Source organism: Ovis aries, chromosome 5, assembly GCF_016772045.2.
Source record: "Ovis aries strain OAR_USU_Benz2616 breed Rambouillet chromosome 5, ARS-UI_Ramb_v3.0, whole genome shotgun sequence".
Classification (NCBI taxonomy): domain Eukaryota; kingdom Metazoa; phylum Chordata; class Mammalia; order Artiodactyla; family Bovidae; genus Ovis; species Ovis aries.
Window position 1 is genome coordinate 3,919,094 of NC_056058.1, and position 19,661 is coordinate 3,938,754.

The 19,661-nt window shown below is 53.3% G+C and overlaps 1 protein-coding gene across 9 annotated transcripts; it reads left to right on the plus strand.

Annotated features, from left to right (window-relative positions):
* Positions 1-4,516: 4,516 nt before the first annotated feature.
* Positions 4,517-18,491, plus strand: TMEM161A (transmembrane protein 161A). 9 transcript variants are annotated; one of them, XM_042249582.2, is made up of 14 exons: positions 4,517-4,564; positions 5,632-5,858; positions 7,381-7,466; positions 7,909-8,012; positions 8,593-8,673; positions 9,098-9,195; positions 9,369-9,600; positions 11,068-11,219; positions 15,263-15,323; positions 15,424-15,567; positions 15,680-15,793; positions 15,926-16,100; positions 16,220-16,316; positions 16,650-18,491. In XM_042249582.2, exons 2-14 carry the CDS (start codon positions 5,822-5,824, stop codon positions 16,901-16,903), a joined length of 1,635 nt encoding a protein of 544 aa, XP_042105516.1. In that variant the 5' UTR covers positions 4,517-4,564; positions 5,632-5,821; the 3' UTR covers positions 16,904-18,491. The 9 variants fall into 9 exon arrangements, with proteins under 9 accessions (XP_042105516.1, XP_060272158.1, XP_060272159.1 ...); XM_060416175.1 differs by having other exon boundaries at positions 4,517-5,858; XM_060416176.1 differs by having other exon boundaries at positions 4,517-5,858; positions 9,444-9,600.
* Positions 18,492-19,661: the final 1,170 nt, after the last annotated feature.

Here is a 19,661-nt window from a genome sequence, read left to right on the forward strand (position 1 = left end):
CATCCCCAGTGAAGTTGGGGCTGCGGAGTTGCAGTTTCCAGGGGAGAGACATGATAAGATCCAAGTTTGTGCAAGCCTCCATCCCTGGGGCTTCTATGGGCGGGAGTGGAGGCGGGGTCGGGGAGCAAAAGAGGGACCAGACCGGGGGCGCAGTGGAGGGACACTCCAGGATGTGTTTGGGGGCACAGCCACCAGGACCTGTGGATGGCTCGGATGTGGGGGTGAAGGGCTTCACACGCAACTCATACAGGGAGTTCCCCCTTACACAGGGAAGCCTGCAGGGAATGCAGAGGCTGTGGGGTGAACTCAAGGCCTCTGTGGAGTGTTTAAGTTCAGCTGCAGAGCTCTCTCCCCCAACTCAGACTCAGGTCCTAAATCCTCCCACCTGCTTCCTTCTGTCCCTTCCTACTGTCCCTTCCGCTGTCTGCGCCCCAGCCCGTGACAGCGCACTCTGGGCACCTGGCTGAGCACACAGCCCCCCTGCCACGCCCAGCAGCACCATCGCCACACGCACCACGGTCGCTATGCGAGTGCGAATCTCTCCACCTGGGGTACCCTTCGGGGGTCTCAGGGACCCTGGCCTTGCACATGCGGTGCATGAACTGCCAAACTAGAACCGCCCCCCTCCCCAGGCCGCCTCCTCGCCACAGTGTCGCAGTCACAGCTCCGCATGCAACCAGACACAGGGCCAGGCACTTAGGAGGAAGAGAGAGGGCAAGGCAGCCAGTCCTCTGGGGGAAACTGAGGTATGGCCAGAAACGGCCCCTTTTCAACCTCTAGATCTTACCCACATGGTGGATAAGAAGGTGGGCCGGGCCCTGAAGTCAGTGCCCAGTGTGGAATTCATAAAAATGGGGGCTGCTTTCAAACGCCGGGGGGCCTCCAGGGCTGATGGGTGTGGCTCTGTTCAAGCCCGGGAGGTTGCACTTTCACCATCTGCCTTTAGGTGGCGCCCAACAGTGCCCTCTGGATTCCGAAGTCCCCACGTCTAGTTTCAAACTAAAGTGAAATAATACTAAATGGGGCTTCCCAGCTGGTGCTAGTGGTGAAGAATCCACCTGCCAACGCAGGAGACATAAGAGACACGGTTTGATCTTTGGGTTGGGAAGATCCTCTAAAGGAGGGCATGGCAACCCACTCCAGTATCCTTGCCTGGAGAATCCCATGGACAGAGGAGCCTGGTGGGACACGGTCCATAGAGTCACAAAAAGCTGGACAAGAACTGAGGCGACTTAGCACGCACAATAATAAATAAATCTATCTTGGCTTCCAGGGAGTCTGCTCCATATTTTTCGTCTGAGGCTGAGGAATGAAAAAGGAGGAGCGGCATGACGCGTGCCGTGCGTGTGTGTCTACTCAAGTCCATTAAGGTGCGCTTGTGGGCAGGCTACGAGGCTCTGGAGACGCCCCTGCGCCCAGTGCTCGCTCTGCCCCTGCTGGCTCTGTGACAGTGGAAGCAAGGACGGTTGTGTGGGAGTGTCCCACCCCCAGTCTTTCTGAGAACACATGGTGATGCTGGCCAGAGCCACTGTCATCATCAGAGGGGGTCCAAGTCTCCCAGGAGCTTGGCCACTGGCTGGAAGCACAGTGGGAACTCTGACTTGGATGAAAACAACGATGAAAGTCGGAGATAGGAAAGATGCACTTTTGAGAGCACTATGAATAGAGACAGTGAAACAGTGTGGAATGAGCGCGTGGACCTCAATGTGGCCAGAAATTGTGGGACGTGAGACAGAGGGACTACGTGAGGACTAGGGGAAATGGAATAGCCGGTGTAGGGCAGAGAACACGGACTCACTCAGTGCAGAGCAGACAATGAAGACCGTCCAGTGGAAAACGGGCAACAGGAACATCCAGTGTGGAACAGAGAACGCAGAATAGGGGAATGTCCAGTGTGGAACGAGCAACATAATACGTGCAGTGTAGGACAGGGAATGAGGAAGGCTTCCCACTGCATACCTGAAAAGCTGGTATTTCCTGGGGGCCCAGTGGCTAAGATTCCACACTCCCAATGCAGGGGGCCTGGGTCTGATCTCTGGGCAAGGAACTAGACCCTGCAGGCTGCAACTAAATAGTCCACACACTGCAACTAAGACTAGACATAGCCAAATAGATATATATATATTTTAAAGGAACTGGAGCTTCCCTGGTGGCTCAGGGTAAAGATCTGCCTGCCAGTGCAGTAGGCAAGGGTTCGTTCCCTGATCTGGGAAGATCCCACATGCTGGGGAGCAGCTACGGGGCCGTGCTCTAGAGCGCGGGAGCCACGACTGCTGAGCCCGACTGCAGCCCAGAGACTGCTCTGCAACAAGAGGAGCCGCACAGCGGGAAGGCTGCACACCGCGCCTAGAGAGGAGCCCCCGCCTGCCGAACCTGGAGAAAAGCCTGCGCGGCAATGAAGACACAGAACAGCCAAATATAGACATAGAGTTATTATTCTTATTTCTTTAAAGAACTGATGTGTTGAGCAAACAGTGAAGGGTGGAGTACATGGGCCAAGAGCAGACTTGGGCATTTGTTCTGCGTGAGGGGGGAGCAATGGCTGGTTTCAAGCAGAGAAGGAATACAGTCGGGTTAAGTGCTAACAGGTGCCTTTGAGATGCCTGGGAAAACAGACTGTGGGGGTGGGTGGGGAAAGGGGAATGGAAGCTGCAGGAGACCGGGGAGGAGGGGGTTGCGGGTGGGAGATGAGGCTGGACTGGGTGGAGGCTGTGAAGGGAGGGACGGGGGCTGGGTGGGACAATGGGCACAGTTGGAAGGTGGAGCCATTGGCAGGGACTAACAGGTCAGGTATGGAGCAAGAGAAAGAATTTAAGGCCAACTTAGGAATTTGGGAATAAGCACCCGGAAGATGTAGCTGCCTTTTCTGCAACAGGGAAAGGCTCCAGAGGGATCAGAGCTCCACGGGCCAGGATATGTGCGAGCTGCCTGCAGTTCACCACATGAGGGCGCTGTGATGCCTAGACGCAGAAACCCTATGGCCCCAGGAGAATCTGGGTGTGGATTAGAGACTAGGGCCTTCCAGAGTCTCAGTATATCTATCAATGCAACGGAGACAACTGTCCCAGCACCCTGATCTGCTGCAGAAACAGTCGAGTCAGCCCTCCAGCCTGGCAAGCAATGGACCTGCAGCAACAGGCCCCCTTTTCTCTTGGTCCACCTTTTCTGACACCCTCCCCAAACCCCAGCTTCTCTGGATTCCACCTGGGCGCTGCAGCCCCAAGGGATGTCTCATGACCCCCATGTCGGACCTGTGAAATCCTAGTGGTCCTCACTGCCTCTGTCATCCACCCTCTCTCAAGCCAACACATTGGGTCCAGAGGATCAAAGTCACAGAGTGAATCTCCTGCAAACAGACATCCACATATGCTCATACACAAAGACAAGAACACTCACAGAGGCAATGCTGCTGCTGCTAAGTCGCTTCAGTCGTGTCCGACCCTGTGCGACTCCATAGACGGCAGCCCACCAGGCTCCCCTGTCCCTGGGATTCTCCAGGCAAGAACACTGGAGTGGGTTGCCATTTCCATCTCCAATGCATGAAAGTGAGAAGTGAAAGGAAGTCGCTCAGTAGTGTCTGACTCTTCGCGACCCCCTGGACTGCAGCCCACCAGGCTCTTCCGTCCATGGGACTTTCCAGGCAAGAGTACTGGAGTGGGGTGCCATCTCCTTCTCCGACATACTTGTATAGTTATATACAAATATACATATATAGTATATATACATGTGTATATTCATATACAACTGTACACAGGCCCCACAAAAACCCTGTCACACCCACAGAATATGTCCACGTTCAGGCAGACGTACTGACTTATCCATAGAAATACAGCTGCAAAACTTGGGCTGGACGCCCTTTCCTCTAAGCCTTGAAACAGAAAACAGTAGATTCCTGAGGCTGACATTTCGTTCTTGCTCTAGCCATGCCGGAAGCTGACAATGCTTTTGGAGTTTTCACACGGGCCAGCGTTTCCCCTTTATTACTGGAGCCCATGTAGGTTGGCCTCCCCCACCCCCACCCCCACCCCCACCCCCACCCCCGGCCCCCACTTGCAACCAGAGATGAATAAGGCTTTTGCCAGATGAAATAAAGGGTTGGGGGGAAGATACAAGAAAGCAGGGCTGGTAGCTAGCTGTACTGTTGTGAGTACAATAGTGTTGGCAGCAGATTGAGGTCAGGCAGAGGACTCTGAATTCAGTCTGAGCAGTCAGTGAGGGTCACCGAATGTTCTTGACCATTGGAGTTTCACGCTCCGAACTCTCTAGCGGGAGACGGTGACTTGATGAATAAGTATATTCGCTTTAAACCTGCGAAATAGGTGCAGGTGAGGAGACTGGGTCTCAGAAACAGTGGTCTCCCTGGGGTCCCAGAGTCCCGGATCGGAGCGCGTCAAACATCTTTAGACTACAACTTCCGCCAAGCAATGCGAGTGACTCCAAGCCTGACGATTGGTTGGATAGGCTGCTTGTCAGGCCAAAATCGGATTCTGATCGGTCGAGTTCCGCGCTGAGCTCTGAGCGCCAGGCCCAGGGGTCCCCGCGCCGCGCTCCAGTCCGCAACATGGTAAGCCCGCAACTCTTAGCATGCGGCCCCCTGAGAGGCTACGGATTCCGCCGTGGGGGAGTCCAGGAAACACCGAGGAGACGGAGATCCCCCTGTGGGGACTGAGGGCTCTGAGGGACTCGGGATAGCGCTGAGGGCTGTGCTTCCCTCTCTGGGGTTAGGTCTCACTCCGCGATCTATGAGGGGGGTCGCGGTTGTGCAAGGGAACTGGAAGGCCTTGAGCTTTGTGGGGTTCTGACAAGTCCCTGGGGTGCCTTCTAGGGGCCTGGAGTCCTGCTGAGGGGCCGTCCCTTGGAAGGTGCTGGGGATCTGAACACCTTCGGAGCCCCGCGAGGGAGATCTGGGTCCGACTGGGGCCCACTCTGGGCACGGTGTCCTGCGGGAGCGTGGGGACGCACCGACAGGGTCCATCTGGGCTCCCTCGGGGTATGGGGTGTGCTGAAGGACCAGGGAAAATCCTGAGCGGACAGGAGCTGGGGTGGGGGGGTGCATGCTGAAGGGCTCAAGGTGGGCTCTGGGCGGGTGAGGGCCCCAGAATTGGAGAGAGAACAGTTGGAACCCTCAGGTCTCACGTGGTTCTGGGTCCAACCCATTCAGTTTATTCTTCATTATCCTGGCCTCTGTGGGCAAGGCTGGTGTTGGGTGAGGGCAGAGGCCCCACCCCCCACCCCAGTCCCTAGGACTGGGCAGAGGCAGCCACAGACTGGAGGGGCTGGGAAAGGGGCCTGACCTTGCCTGCAGTAGGGGCCGTCCCTGAGGTGGGGTGTTGGAGGTGGATCTGAAGTAAGAGCATTGATGAAAGGGGTTGGTGAAAGAGGAGGTCATTCCAGGGTGTGGGACACTGTAGGAGGTGAAGGGAATGGCTGTCTGAAATGGCACGCAGGAAAGTCCCATTGATGTTGTTGAGTGGCTAAGTCATGTCCGACTCTTTTGTGACCCCGTGGACTGTAGCCTGCAAGGCTCCTCTGTCCGTGGGATTTCCCAACAATACTGGAGTGGGTTGCTATTTCATTCACCAGGGGATCTTCCCTGCCCAGGAACCGAACCTGTGTTTCCTTCATTGACAGGTGGACTCTCTACCTCTGAGCCAGCAGGGAAGCCTGCCGCACTGATTTGATGTTACTTCGCAGGATTCTGGGATCACTGATCTAGGGAAGGGGTTGAGCAGAGGAGGGACATGGGGTGATGGGAGGCTCCAGAGATCTTTCGAGATCTGCAGAGCGTGGACCCTAAGACCAGAGCTGTTGGGGGAGGGCCATGAGAAACATCGTTGGACGGACCTTGGGAGCCTTAGGTGGGGGGATGCATGCCTTCCTTGTCTTCTCTTCCTCTCCTAGGTGCTGGGATCACAGTTTGAACCATGGGTCTCCTCCCTGAGAGGTGTCGGGGGTAATGGGGTTAGTGATGGAGAGCCCTGGGGTCTGGGAGTGTCTCTGAGACCCGAATGGTTGGGCACAGAGGGCGTTGGGGGCGAGAGCTGGGGAGTGAGGCAGGTTGGTCCCGAGCAGGGTCTGCCGGGCCTTGCGGGCTGAGGAGTGGAGCTGGACGTTCATTTGTGAGACTGGGAAGGTCCTGGGCCGCCTGGAGGAGCCGTGTCCAGGAGAGGGATGGGTGGGTGCTGGAGTCTCCAGGGAAGGGCCTGGAGGAGGCATGGTCTGCGAGCTCAGCAGAGAGATCTTGGCTGGAAGTGCCTGTGGGCTGGAGTTGTGCTGGGCTGTGTCGGTGGTTAAAACCCTGCCAGGGGCTGGGTCACAAGGGAGAGGTGTCTGGAGAGCTAGGGAGACTGGAGAGCAGCTGCTGGGAGGTGCTGGATTTCCTAGGGAGGAGTGGAGGAGGGGGGTCCATGGGGAAGGGCGGGCCGTTTAGAGAGCCCGTCCACTGGGCTCTTGGTCATTAATGCCTGCTAACCAGTCTGCACTTGGGTAGGGGTAAGGGTGAGCAGTGAGACCAGAAAGATGATGCCCCACCTCCTTACTGAAAAAATGCTCCTGGTCTCAATTTACAAGTCACAACATAGAGAAAACATCCTATTAGTCCTTTTATTTTAAAGATGAATTTCTCAACAGTCATTCTGAATTACAGGGCTAAGCCCCATAGCCATCACATTAGAGGTTTTCCTATTGAAATTAGCTTATTTTGGCCTGATTAAAGGATAATTTTAATAGTTAGTTTTAACATTAACATAATCTTTATTTCATTTAGTTGCTAATACCATAATAGTAGCTGACAGCCTTCCTAAGCACTTTATCTTACATAATTACTGATAGCAAGTCGGCTTCCCAGGTGGCGCTACTGTTAAAGAACCCACCTGGCAATGCTGGAGACAGAAAAGACATGAGTTCCGTCCCTGGGTCGGGAAGATCCCCTGGCGGAGGAAATGGCAATCCACTCCAGTATTCTTGGCTGGGAAATCCCATGGACAGAGGAGCCTGGTGGGCTACAGCCCATGGGGGGTCACAAAAATTCAAACACGACTGCATGACTTCCCACTGTTTGCAAATGGTTATTTACTACATTCACGCAGGAAAACCCATCTTCAGACTGATTACCAGAAACATTTTTTTTCTAAAACATTTTAAAATAGGTATATGGAAATGTGTTATGCTTGTTTATGTTCCATAAACATATATGGAAATATGTTTAAAATGTTGTTAGTAGCACTTAGTGAGAAAATTCCTAATTAAAAAAATTCATCCCACTCAAATGTGTAAATGTTAATCCTGAAACAGGTAGTGGCCAGAAATAGACCAGACCTCTTTTCTTCTTGGTTGATTACAAAGGAAGGGAGAGGGAGAAAGGATGGTTTCAATTTTCAGGGATAATTTCAGATGGAAGAAGACGTGGGGGACAGTCAGTCAGCTGGGTGAACAGTGAAGCTGGAAGTTCAGCTGAGACACAATTGGTGCGTGAGTGGGGGGGGGGGTACCCTGGGAGAGGAGTCGCTTTCACTGGGTGTCCCCGGCTCGCTGTAGGTCCCAGAGGTGGTCGTGAGAGTATATGAAACAATAGGAAGCACCCCATTTGCAGATGAGGAAACAGGCTCAGGGAATTGTTACCTTAAATCCTTAGCACAGGAGGATACTGAGCCCCAGTCTCTGCTCCAGCACGTGCTCTCCGCCACCGCATACCCCTGCCAGGTGATGGGGCGGGACCCGCGCCTTGCTGGGGCTCCCAGCGTTGGGTCTGAGCCCACCCTCGGACCGTTCCCCAAGAAGCAGCCGGAGCCAGGGAGGGCCTCCCTCCCCCACCTGGCTTCAGCTTCAGCGTCTCTCTATAAAGAGCCGGTTTTCGAAGGTGAGCTGTGGCCCTCTAGCAGGCACTGCCTTTCCTGTCTCCTCCCGCAGGCGGTCCTCGGAGTGCAGCTGGTGGTGACGCTGCTCACTGCCACCCTTATGCATAGGCTGGCGCCGCACTGCTCCTTCGCGCGCTGGCTGCTCTGCAATGGCAGGTGAGCCACGCCCCCTCCCCGGGCGGTGGGCGGGCCCCCAGAGGCTCCGCCCCCTTGTTTTCCCCAGCCCCGCCTCACGCCCTGTAAGGCGAGGGCTTTTTTTTTAAGAACTTTATTGAGATAATTGACCCAATAATTGCAGATATTTGAAGCACACAGTTGGATCAGTTTTGACAGATGGTACACATCGCTGAGACCATCTCCACACTCAAAGGGGTAGCTGCTCCCCGACTCCGCCTCCCCTTACTCCCTACTCTGCCTATAGATCTTATTTCCTAAAACTTTGTCAGGGTTTGCGTCTTGGACCCTTTTTGAAAACCCAGTGGCAACTGTGAACTCTCTTTCCAGGACAATTCACATGCCAGTTCCGCCAGGAGAGTTAAGCCAGAAGAGTCTAGGGTGTCTAGGCCCCCTGTGGCACTCCCCTGTCGACCCCCGCCCACCTCCCCCACCCTTCCTTTGACCTTCGGTGACCCCTGCCCATCCTGTCCCAGGCTTATCAGGGCCAGTCTCAGCTTTTGAGGTTCACATTGGTCCCCTCCATGCCCAGGCTTTCCTGATGGCCTCTGTTTGCCTTCAGTCTCTTCCGATACAAGCACCCTTCAGAGGAAGAGCTGCGGGCCCTGGCAGGGAAGCAGAAGCCCAGGGGCAGGAAGGAGCGGTGAGTGAAGCCCCAGCCTGAGGCCTGTGGCTCCCTGCCAGGGGAGACCCTGAGGGCACAGCGCCTGCCCTGCACACCTCCAGGCACTGCTCTGGGCACAGGCAAGTTGGAGGTACCCCAGGAGAACTGGGAACACCCCCAGGCTGAGGAGGTGGTCGCTGTCTTTCACTGTTTGCCTCCCGCTGGCATCCAATGCTCATCGGAAGTTTGCTCGGGGCCAGCCCTGTGGGTGGGTGGTGGCCACCCGCTGGCGTTCAGAGGACACCCAGGCTGGGGTGAAGGTACCCTCTAGACCAGCTCCTCCTGTGCTCTGAGGGTGATACTAGAGCCTCCCAAGCTGGGGTGGACGAGGCCCCCATGGCTCCCTGGACAGGGGAAGAGGGAGGCTGCCGACACCATTCCCGCTCATCTCCCCTGCTCCCAGGCGGGCCAGTGGCTGTATTGAGGAGAAGCCGTTATCTGTGCCCCGAGACGCCCCGTTCCAGCTGGAGACCTGTCCGCTCACAGCTGTCGATGCGCTTGGTAACAGCTGGGTGCCCACCCCCCCACACACCCTGGTGGAGCTGGTGGGGAGCCTCCTGGGCGGGCTAAGCTGGGGGCTGATGGCGTGCTCTCTGCAGTCCTGCGCTTCTTCCTGGAGTACCAGTGGTCTCCTGGGCGGGCTAAGCTGGGGGCTGATGGCGTGCTCTCTGCAGTCCTGCGCATCTTCCTGGAGTACCAGTGGTCTCCTGGGCGGGCTAAGCTGGGGGCTGATGGCGTGCTCTCTGCAGTCCTGCGCTTCTTCCTGGAGTACCAGTGGTTTGTGGACTTCGCCGTGTACTCAGGCGGCGTGTACCTCTTCACGGAGGCCTACTACTACGTGCTGGGCCCAGCCAAGGAGACCAACATCGCGGTATTCTGGTGTCTGCTCACCATCGCTTTCTCTGTGTATCCTTCCTCCTGCCGGGGGCGGTGGAGGCCCCCGGAAGCTGGGTCTGAGGCTCCTTCTCCCCACTGAATTGGCGCATCAGGTACCGGCTGCTGTGCGGTAAACCCGCCCGAAACTCGGTGGGGGTAAAGCAGCCGCTCTTTTATTTGTTTTCGTGGCCGGGTTTCAGCTGGGTTGCTTCATCTCTGCTCCAGGTTAGAGCAGGCTTCCTCACCCAGAGCGGCCAGGAAGGAAAAGGGGGCACTGCAGGCCCCCTAAGGCTTGGCCTGAAGTCGGTCCACCCCATCCTTGTCCTTTCTCTGGGTCAAAGCAACTCAACAGGCCAGGATAGATGGCAGGGACTGGCAAAGAGACACCCCTCTGTAATTGTCTTTACTAAGCTGCACAGAGAACAGAGGCGAAACAGTGACTTTGAGGACCCAAGTTGGAGGCGGCGTCCTTGTGGAACGGGGTTGCAGAGAAAGGTAGCCCATCTTGAAATCCACACCGCTGGTTCTGGAAAGCCCTGGAGCGTCCCTCTCAGGAGAGGTTAGAGGTAGAAGCTGTATCTTTGGCCGTCTCTCGGAGGAGCAGGAAATAGGACCTGTGAACGCAGCCGGGAGGCCGTGTGGGTAAGGGGGACTTGACCTGAAGAGGGAGTTGGTGGCCAGTGCTTTTTTCTTTTTAAAACTGTTTTTATTCCTTGGTTGGTAGTATTTACTTTTGGCTTCGCTGGGTCTTTGCTGTCGCAGGTGGGCTTTTCTCTCTAGATGAGTGAATGGCAGGTTCTCTTGCTGTGGCTCACAGGCCCTAGGGTGCGAAGGCTTCAGTGCTCACAGCCCGTGGGCTCAGGAGTTGCAATACACAGGCTAAATCGTCTTAAGCCTTGTGGGATCTTCCCAGACCAAGGATCGAACCCCTGTCCTCAGCACTGGCAGGCCGAGTCGTAACCACTGCGCTCCCAGGGAAGCACGGGGGCTACCCCAGGCTGTGGTGCTCGGGCTTCCCCCTGCAGGGCCTTCTCCTGTGGGGCGGCACGGGCTCCAGGTGCACGGGTGCCAGTCGTGGCGGCTCTCAGGCTCTGCAGTGTGGGCTCAGTAGGTGTGGCGCATACGCTTAGTTGCTCCGTTGCATCAGGGATCTTCCCAGACTGGGTACCGTGCCTCCTGCATTGGCAGGAATCCACTGGACCACCGGGGAAGCCCGCGCTGGCCATTTCTACCTGACCACAGGCAGGGTGATGAGGCCAAGCTGGAGGCCAGGCTCAGGCTCACTCGCTCTCCGGTAACCCAGGCCTGAAGAGTAGTGAGCCTTGTGTCCTGGGCTTTCCCAGCATCTGTCTGCTTTATCACGCCCCTGCTCTCCAGCACTCTGAACCTGAACTTCCATGTTTGTGGTCTGGAGTTGGGGGGGTCACTGGCTGCGGTTGGAGGATGGGGTGGGGGGGTCACTACAGGCACCTGAGGCCTCCTTAGCCCTGCCCTCAGCAAGGTGTTCCTGACGGTGACCCGGCTGTACTTCAGCGCCGAGGAGGGAGGCGAGCGCTCCGTCTGCCTCACCTTTGCCTTCCTCTTCCTGCTGCTGGCCATGCTGGCGCAGGTGGTGCGGGAGGAGACGCTGGAGCTGGGCCTGGAGCCAGGTACGTGCGTCCGGGGCCTGGGGGCGCCACCTCCATCACCCCCTTGTGTGAGCTAGTGAGGGTGGGGTGTGAGTGCCTTTTCACCTGCACGCAGTAGGTGAAGGAGGGGGCCCTGGGGCCGGGGCAGTCTCCACGGGTGCTCGGCACCTGCGTGCCCCCTTGGGCTTTGGGGAGAGAGGGCACCCCTCTCACCGATGGGGGCCTGCGCCGGGACTTTTCCTGGGCCCTTCTGCTCCCCAGGCTGTCCGCTACCCAGCGGCCATGGAGATTTAATATTTACCCACTCTAATTCAATTTGGGAGAGGAAATAGATATATAGAGTAATATTCAGAAAGTACAAGAGGATATAGAGTAAAATCATCCTTTCACACTAGTTCTCCTCCCCAGAGGAAACCTAGGGTGCCACATTGCCATATTCACATAAGACAGAGCATATGGCTCTACACCTTGTCTTTTTCTCTTAAAAACAATATTATTATCATATCAAGTGCAGTAAGTCAGACAAAGACTAATAGTATATGATACTACTTATATGTGGAATCTTAAAAAATGATATAAATGAACTTATTTACAAAAAAATAAACCTCACAGGCATAGAAAACAAACTTTTAGTTACCAAAGGGGATGGGGAGGGGGAGATAGGAATTTGGGATTAACATATACACATTATTATATATAAAATAGATAAACAACAAGGACTTACTGTGTAGCACAAGGAATTAAATGCAGTATCTCATAATAGCCTATATAGTGGAAAGTAATCTGAAAAAGAATAGATTTTTGTATATATATCTGAACCACTTTGCTGTGTACCTGAAATTAACCCAGCATTGTTAATTAGCTGTACTTTAAATTAAAACAAACAATAAGTATTGGAGGTTGTCCCTAGATGCTACATACAGTGATAGAATGTCACAGTGACACAGTAAGAGTAATTTGATCCTGCATTTTGTAACTTTATGGATTTTCTGTGATTCTTTAACTAGCTCTCAGTTGGTGGACATCTGAGTCTTTCTCCTATTAAATGCTGTTGCGCAAAGCCATGCTATTATACAGCAGTGCTGCACAGGAGCAACCTTGTGTCTGTGACCCTGTGCAAGAAAGTGCATTTGTAATTTTAATAATGTTGTTGGAAAATTGCCCATCAGAAAGAGATGTGTGGGCGTACATATCCCCACATCCTCTCCAATGTATTTCCTCAGACCTTTTTGTCTCGGGGGATCTGATGGGTGAAAATGTAAGTGAGGGTGAGCATCCTTCCATGTGTTGAAGAGTCATTTCTATTTCCCTTCTGGGGAAAGATTTGTTCTTTTGCACAGTTTTCTACTGGGTTGTTGAGCATGTTATTGATTTGTAGGAGCTCTTCGTATATTAAGGAAATCAGCCTTTATGTGTGATAGGAGTTGTACCTTTTTTTTCAGTTTCTCATTTTTGTTTTGATTTTTTTTCTGCTTCTTGAATGATCTTTAAAAAACATAATTTGGATCCCTCTTCTGCCCAACACCAGACTCTAATGGTCTTTGGATAATGATAAACATCCTCACCATAGCCCACATGACCCTGCTGACTCCTTGAGCTTTGTTATCACCAATACTTCCTACCTTTCAATTTTTAAATTATGTGATGAATATATATATATACATGAGAACATGTATATAAATTACAAGGCCAAATAATGTAAACACTCATAAATCTACCTCTCCCATTCACTAGGCTGCCTTTTTGTTTTGTTGATAGTTTCACGGTGCAAAATCTTTTTAGTTTAATATAGTCCCATTTGCTTATTTTTGCTTTTATTTGCCTTGCCTGAAGATACATGTTCAAAAAATATTGCTAAGACCAATGTCAAAGTGTGTACCACCTATGTTTTCATCTAGGATTTTTTTGGTCTCACATCTTACATTTAAGTCTTTAATCCATTTTGAGTTTATTTTTATATATGATGTGAGAAAGTAACCCAGTTTGGCTTTTTCACATGTAGCTGTCCAGTTTTCCCAGCATCATTTATTGAAGAGGCTGTCTTTTCCCATTGTACATCCTTGCCTCCTTTGTTGCAGATTAATTGACCTTGTAGAGTGCTCCATGCATTCTTGATTAACATATATTCTCCTCCTCTCTGTGTCCAATAAATTCAAATTTCCATCTTTACTAACTTTTTGTTTCTGATCAGAAACAAAAAGGGGTAATCTCCCTCTGGGATGGTACTGTGCTGTGCTAAGTTGCTTCAGTCATGTCCGACTCTCTGTGACCCTATGGACTGTAACCCTCCAGGCTCCTCTGTCCATGGGATTCTCTGGGCAAGAATACTGGAGTGGGTTGCCAGGCCCTCCTCCAGGGGCTCTTCCCAACCCAGGGATCGAATCCTCTTCTCTTAGTCTTCTGCACTCGCAGGTGGGTTCTTTACCACTTGCACCACCTGGGAAGCCCCAGACTTCTGGGATGGTGGAAGTCTTAATTTCTCTTAGTAGTTCTGTCAGGGTTTTCTTTATATATTTTGAAGCTAATTGACAAGGTGTTTACAGGTTTGAAAATGCTACATCTTCCTGGCAAATCAGCCATTTTTTTCCATGATGTATTGACCCCTTCTGATTTACTTCCATCTTAGCCTAGTTTGTCCATATCGATATAGTCTTTTCAGCTGCTTTCTTCCTTCCGTTCTATCTCAATTGAGATATTGACATATAACATATTAGTTTCAGGTGTATAATATGGTTCAATACGTGTGTGTATTGCAATATAATCACCACCATGTCTAATTAACAACCATCAGCCCACCTAGTTACACATTTTTTTTTTCTTGTGATGAGAATTTTAAGATCTACTTACTTAGCAACTTTCAAATATACGGTACTGCCTTTCTTTTGACTAGTACTTTATTTTCAACCTTCTGGTGACCTCATGTTGAGACATGTCTACTTTAAAACACGATCAGGTCTGACAGGCTGTTATCATTTAGCTTCAAGTTTAATCCACTTACATTTATTGTGATTTCTAACCTCTTTGGCATTGTTTCCACCATCTTACATTTTTTGTTCTTTTCTGTTCTTGCTGTTGAGAGTGACTGCCAAATTAATTGTCCTTCCTTTTAGGTGATCTGTCGTAGCTTCTGACTGCTCTGTGGGTTCTTTGTTCTTGGTATTCCGCAGCTTTCCCACAGTGTGTCTAGGTATGATGTCTTTGTATTTGTCGGGTTTTATATACTCTGTATGCATCATGCATTCTGCAGACTTTTCAGTCATTCTCTCCCACTCTCTTCTCCTTCATTCTCTCTCTTCTCTCGCTTTGGGGCTCTGCCTTAACTTGTATTGAGCTTTCTATCGTGTCCTCCTCGTCTCTTAATCTCCCTTCGTATTTCACAGCTTCTTGTCTTTCTGAGTTGGAATCTGAGTGATTTCTTCAGATCCAACTCATCAGTTAATTCCTCGGACTGTTTCTAGCATGCTAGCAGCCTACCATTTCAGTAATTAGATTTTCCTTTCGGAAGAGCTTGCTCGGTTCCTTTGCAAATCCACTTGGCCCTCTGAGGCAGTCCCACGGCACCTGTTCTGTGACTCCAGCCTTTACTTTCCTCAGTCATTTCACACAGAATTTATAATACCAATTTCTGAAGTCTTTGGAATTTAAGCTTTTCTTTTATTTTTTCTTCGGCTGATTCACTTTGATGATGCTTTGTTTCCTTATGTGTCTGGTGATTTTGGTTGTGAGCTCATATTTATTTGCTTCTGCTCTGTGGAAGATGTGGGGGCCTGAGCTGAGAATTCTTTCCAGGATGTTGAAAGCCCTTCTTGACCCGCCAGCATCCAGGAAGCTCAGACTCAGTGCCCTGTGCCCCCATGTCCCCTAGTCAAATCAAGAGGGTCCGCCTAGCACCTTCTCCTGAGCTGCACAAGACTGGGAGCAAACTTGTCCTCATGCTTGTCACAGGGTCTGGCTGTCGCCATCATGTTCTCATCAGGGGAACAAATGGATATCCGGGAGGTGAGGCAGTGGGCCCTGGGGCTCCGGGGGCCTACTGGACACTGTCCTCTTTTTGTCTTCCCCAGGCCTGGACAGTATGTCCCAGAACTTGGAGCCACTTCTGAAGATGCAAGGCTGGGACTGGGCGTGAGTCCTGGGAAGGGAGGGAGAGCCGCGGCAGGCTGCGACCTGCACACAGGGTGCGGGCCTGCCACAGGAGCCCCCTGACCCGTCTCTCTGCCCCCAGTCTTCCTCTGGTCAAGCTGGCCATCCGCGTGGGGCTGGCGGTGGTGGGCTCCATGCTGGGTGCCTTCCTCACCTTCCCAGGCCTGCGACTGGCCCAGACCCACCACGATGCACTGACCATGTCTGAAGACCGGCCCATGCTGCAGTTACGTGGGGGACCGGCGGGGTGGGGGTGGGGGTGCTGGGTGCGGGGCCCGGAGGGGGCCAAGGGGGGCGGTGGATGCCCACGCCTACCAGCTCCCTGCGCTTGCCCCCAGGCTCCTCCTGCACACCAGCTTCCTATCCCCCCTGTTTGTCCTGTGGCTGTGGACCAAGCCCATGGCCCGGGACTTCCTGCACCAGGCTCCCTTGGGGCGCACGTCCTTCTCTCTGTGAGTATGGCAGCTGGGGCCCCCTCTGGGTACTCCGAACTCTGAAGCTAAGGGAGGAGCCCTGGGTCCTGCGGGAGGGTCCCGGGCCTGAGGAAGGCTTCACTAGCCCCGTCGTCACCCCTCTCGGCACAGGCTGTCTGACTCCGCCTTCGACTCGCTGCGCCTCTGGGTGCTGGTGGTACTGTGCCTGCTGCGGCTGGCGGTGACCCGGCCCCACCTGCAGGCCTACCTGTGCCTGGCCAAGACCCGTGTGGAACAGCTGCGGCGGGAGGCCGGCCGCATCGAGGCCCGAGAGATCCAGCAGCGGGTACCAACGCTGGCGGGGAGGGAACCCGGGGCTCGGGGTGTGGGCTCCTGGCCCCCGGGGCCTGAGGTTTCCCGGAGCGCGAAGGTCCCCGGCTGCAGCCACTGCTACCTGCCCCCCAGGTGGTGCGGGTGTACTGCTACGTGACAGTTGTGAGCCTGCAGTACTTGACTCCGCTCATCCTCACGCTCAACTGCACGCTGCTGCTGAAGACCCTGGGTGAGAACCAGCCTGGGCGGGAGCGCGGTGGAGCGGAGCCAGGGGGCGGGGTCTGGAGTTGCAGCAGGGCGGGGCTCGGGGCTGGGGTTGCAATGGGGTGTGTGAGGGGCGGGCATGGCCCGGAATGGATCAAGGTGACGTGAAGGCGAGGCCTGGCGATGAGGGAGGGGGCGGAGGCTGGGGAACCTGGAGGCTGGAAGGAGCGAGGCGAAGGGGCCGAAGATGGGGTGCAGGTAGAGCCTGGGGCGGGGCGGGTGAAGCCGGGGTCTGGGGTCCCGGAGGCCAGACCCGCCTGTACCTCCACCCGCCCCTCCCTCTACCTTCTTCTTGCAGGCGGCTACTCCTGGGGCCTGGGCCCGGTCCCCACGCTGTCCCCTACCCCACCTTCAGCCCACGATGGCCCGGTCGGCCCTGAGGAGGATGAGGCCCAGCAGACTGCAGCCCTGATCGCTGGGGCCCTGGGCAGCCTGCTCACGCCTCTCTTCCTCCGCGGAGTCCTCGCCTTTCTCATCTGGTGGATCGCTGCCTGCCAGCTGCTCTCCAGCCTCTTTGGCCTGTACTTCCACCAGCATCTGGCGGGCTCGTAGCCCTCTTGCAGACACTCCTGTGGTCCTGGGTTTGGTCCTGGGCCAGTGGGCCCCGGCTCACCTCCTCGGTGTCCCCAGGTGCAAGGCGCTCCCGGGAGTTTCTGCTGCGCGGCTCCCCCTTCACCACAGTGCCTGAGCCGTTGGCCCGGCCTTGGACGCTGAGCTTCTGCCTGGAAACCACCTCCCCAGACCAAGCAGCAGAGGGTCCCACGGCCCGCCACTGTTCCCAGAAAGCACCTGCCCAGTTTGACTGCAGGGGGTGTGTGCGGCGTCGGAGAGGGCACTCTTCTGAACAAATAAAGGAGCGAGCCACTTTTAACAAACAGGATTCAAGTGGTTTGGGAGGCAGCTTTCTGCATGTTGTGGCAGGGTGGGTGGGGGCCTGGCGAGTCTACAGAGGGCCTACATTGCTGAGTGAGGGGAATGATGGAGGAAGAGCTTAGCAAAGGCCTGGAAGGAAGAAGCGAAGCCCTGGTAGAAAGCTGACATGGGAACAAGTAAAAAAAACAGCTGGGGAAACTACATGAAAAGAATTGATTTCTTCTTACAAGGAACGGTCTCAGATGGACTCCGGGGAGAGACAAAAAAGCAGGCAGTGTTAAATCGTGAGATGCTGTTTTTTAACTTGTCAGATTATGGAAGATCAAAAAGGCTGGTGTTCATGATCTGAATTCTGTCTTCCTCCCAGCTCCTATGTTGAGGTCCTGACCCCTAGGACTTCAGGGTATGATTGTATTTGGAGATAGGGATTGAAAGTGATCAAGCTGAAATGAGGCTGGAGACTTGACTAGTGGTCCAGTGGTTAAGAATCCACCCGCCAGTGCAGGAGACACAGGCGTGATTCCTGGTCCGCGAGGATCCCACATGTGGGGCAGCTGAACCCGTGTGCCGCACCTACTGAGCCTAGGCGCGTAGAGCGCGTGCTCTGCCACAAAAGCGGCCACCCCAACGAAGAGCAGCCCCTGCTCGCCACAACTGAGAAATACAAATGACAAATAAATAATTCTTTAAAAAATGAGGTTGATAGGGTGGGCCCGGATCCAGTAGGACTAGTATCCTTACAAGAGGGGAAAAAATTTTTTTTACAAGAGGAAATTTGGACCCGAACTTATGTTACCTGAAAACCAGGTTCACCTCTTGTCAGGTGTTGAGCCAACTGACACAGCCAAGCCAAAGATGAACGAAAGGAAGGGCTTATGTCGACTTTCAGCAAGTAAGGGAAACACTGGGGATCTTTCCCAGAGCAGCGTCTCCCTGAACAGCAAAACCGGGGAAGTTTTAAGCTCAGGGTACATGTATATTCATGAAAGGGCTTGAGCAGAGAATTCAGCATAGAACTGGGGCAGGGGTCCACAGAGTCCAAGCTTTAGTTGACTGAAGTCAGAAGAATCAATGTCATTCCACCCTCCACCTGCTTGGGGCCTTAGTTCCTGCAGAGCTCGAAGATGGATTATTACTGGGAAAAGAATCTGAAAAAGAATATACATATTCTGTGCTGCACACCTGAAACTTACACAATATGACACGATAAATCGACATCAATTAAATGTGTTTAAAGAGGCTGAACTAGGCCTCGGCTTTATTACTACTATTGTTTGACTGCCTCTTCTGTTCCCGCCTTCCTTTGTTCCCTTAAGATCGTTAATCACTGAGATCTGTTCAAGGATAAGCATTGCAGCCTGGCTTAGATCACAAAGTGGCTTAGGCCAAAACGGCTTCTCTTGTGTCAAGAGAGCCATTCCTGGTTCTCTTTCTCCTGGAACCCCCTAACTTACCTGCTTACACCAGCACAGAGGAAAGACAAGGGGGAAGACACGGGAAGAAGCCAGTCAGTCAGAACTCAGTCATAGATCGAGGACACATCCTTCCCTCCTGGCCCTCAGAACCAAACCTGCCATCACTTTGATTCTGGACCTCTGGCTTCCAACTTTGACAAGATTAAGTTCTGTTATTTTAAGCCACTCAGTCCATGGTACTCTGTTAGGGTGGCTATAGGAAACTCAGACTCCGAGGGCCCGTGGTGTATATGGACACAATCTCTTTGTAGGAATAGCTGATGTTTCTATTCATCTTGGGATAGATTTCCCCCCAAAGATGACCCTGTCTCTAAGACTCGGGAACCTCACCTGAGAGGTGACCTCAGGAAGCCTCTAGGAGGGTAGGGATGTGAGACAGGAGAGAAGCCAGCAGGGAGTGCCAGTGAGCCAGCGACTCTGGGCAATCTGGGCTGAGTCCTGCTGGGGACCTCAGGGGGAAAAGCACAATGCGCAGCCTTAGAGCGGCCCCATGCCGGTGCTGAGGGGCTGCATCACACACCCTTCAGCGGTCCACAGTTGCTGGCTCCTGGACTGCGTTCCAGCAGGGAACCCTAGGCTGGCTCCAAGTGACTTACAGTTAAAAATAGGATTGGAACCATGAATGCTGGGCTTGCCACCTGCATCAACTATACTATTAATATGTCCCTGATATTTACCCAGCAATTTCATTCCTAGAAACTTAGGCTACAGGAACACTACCTTATGAGCTCAGAGAGGTAGATACAAGGGGGTTTGTGTCGGAAAGGGCCAGGAAATTCAACTCTGTTTTAAATACAGAGAATAACATGACTTGTGTTGGAAGTTGAGAGGCAGTTTGGCTTCAGGTAAAGCTGAATCTAGCATCCCAAACAATGTCACCAAGAAATCCAATTTCTCTGCGCATCTCTGCTCTACTTAAAAACAAATTTACTTGGCCAAGTCAGGTCTTAGCTGTGGCCTGT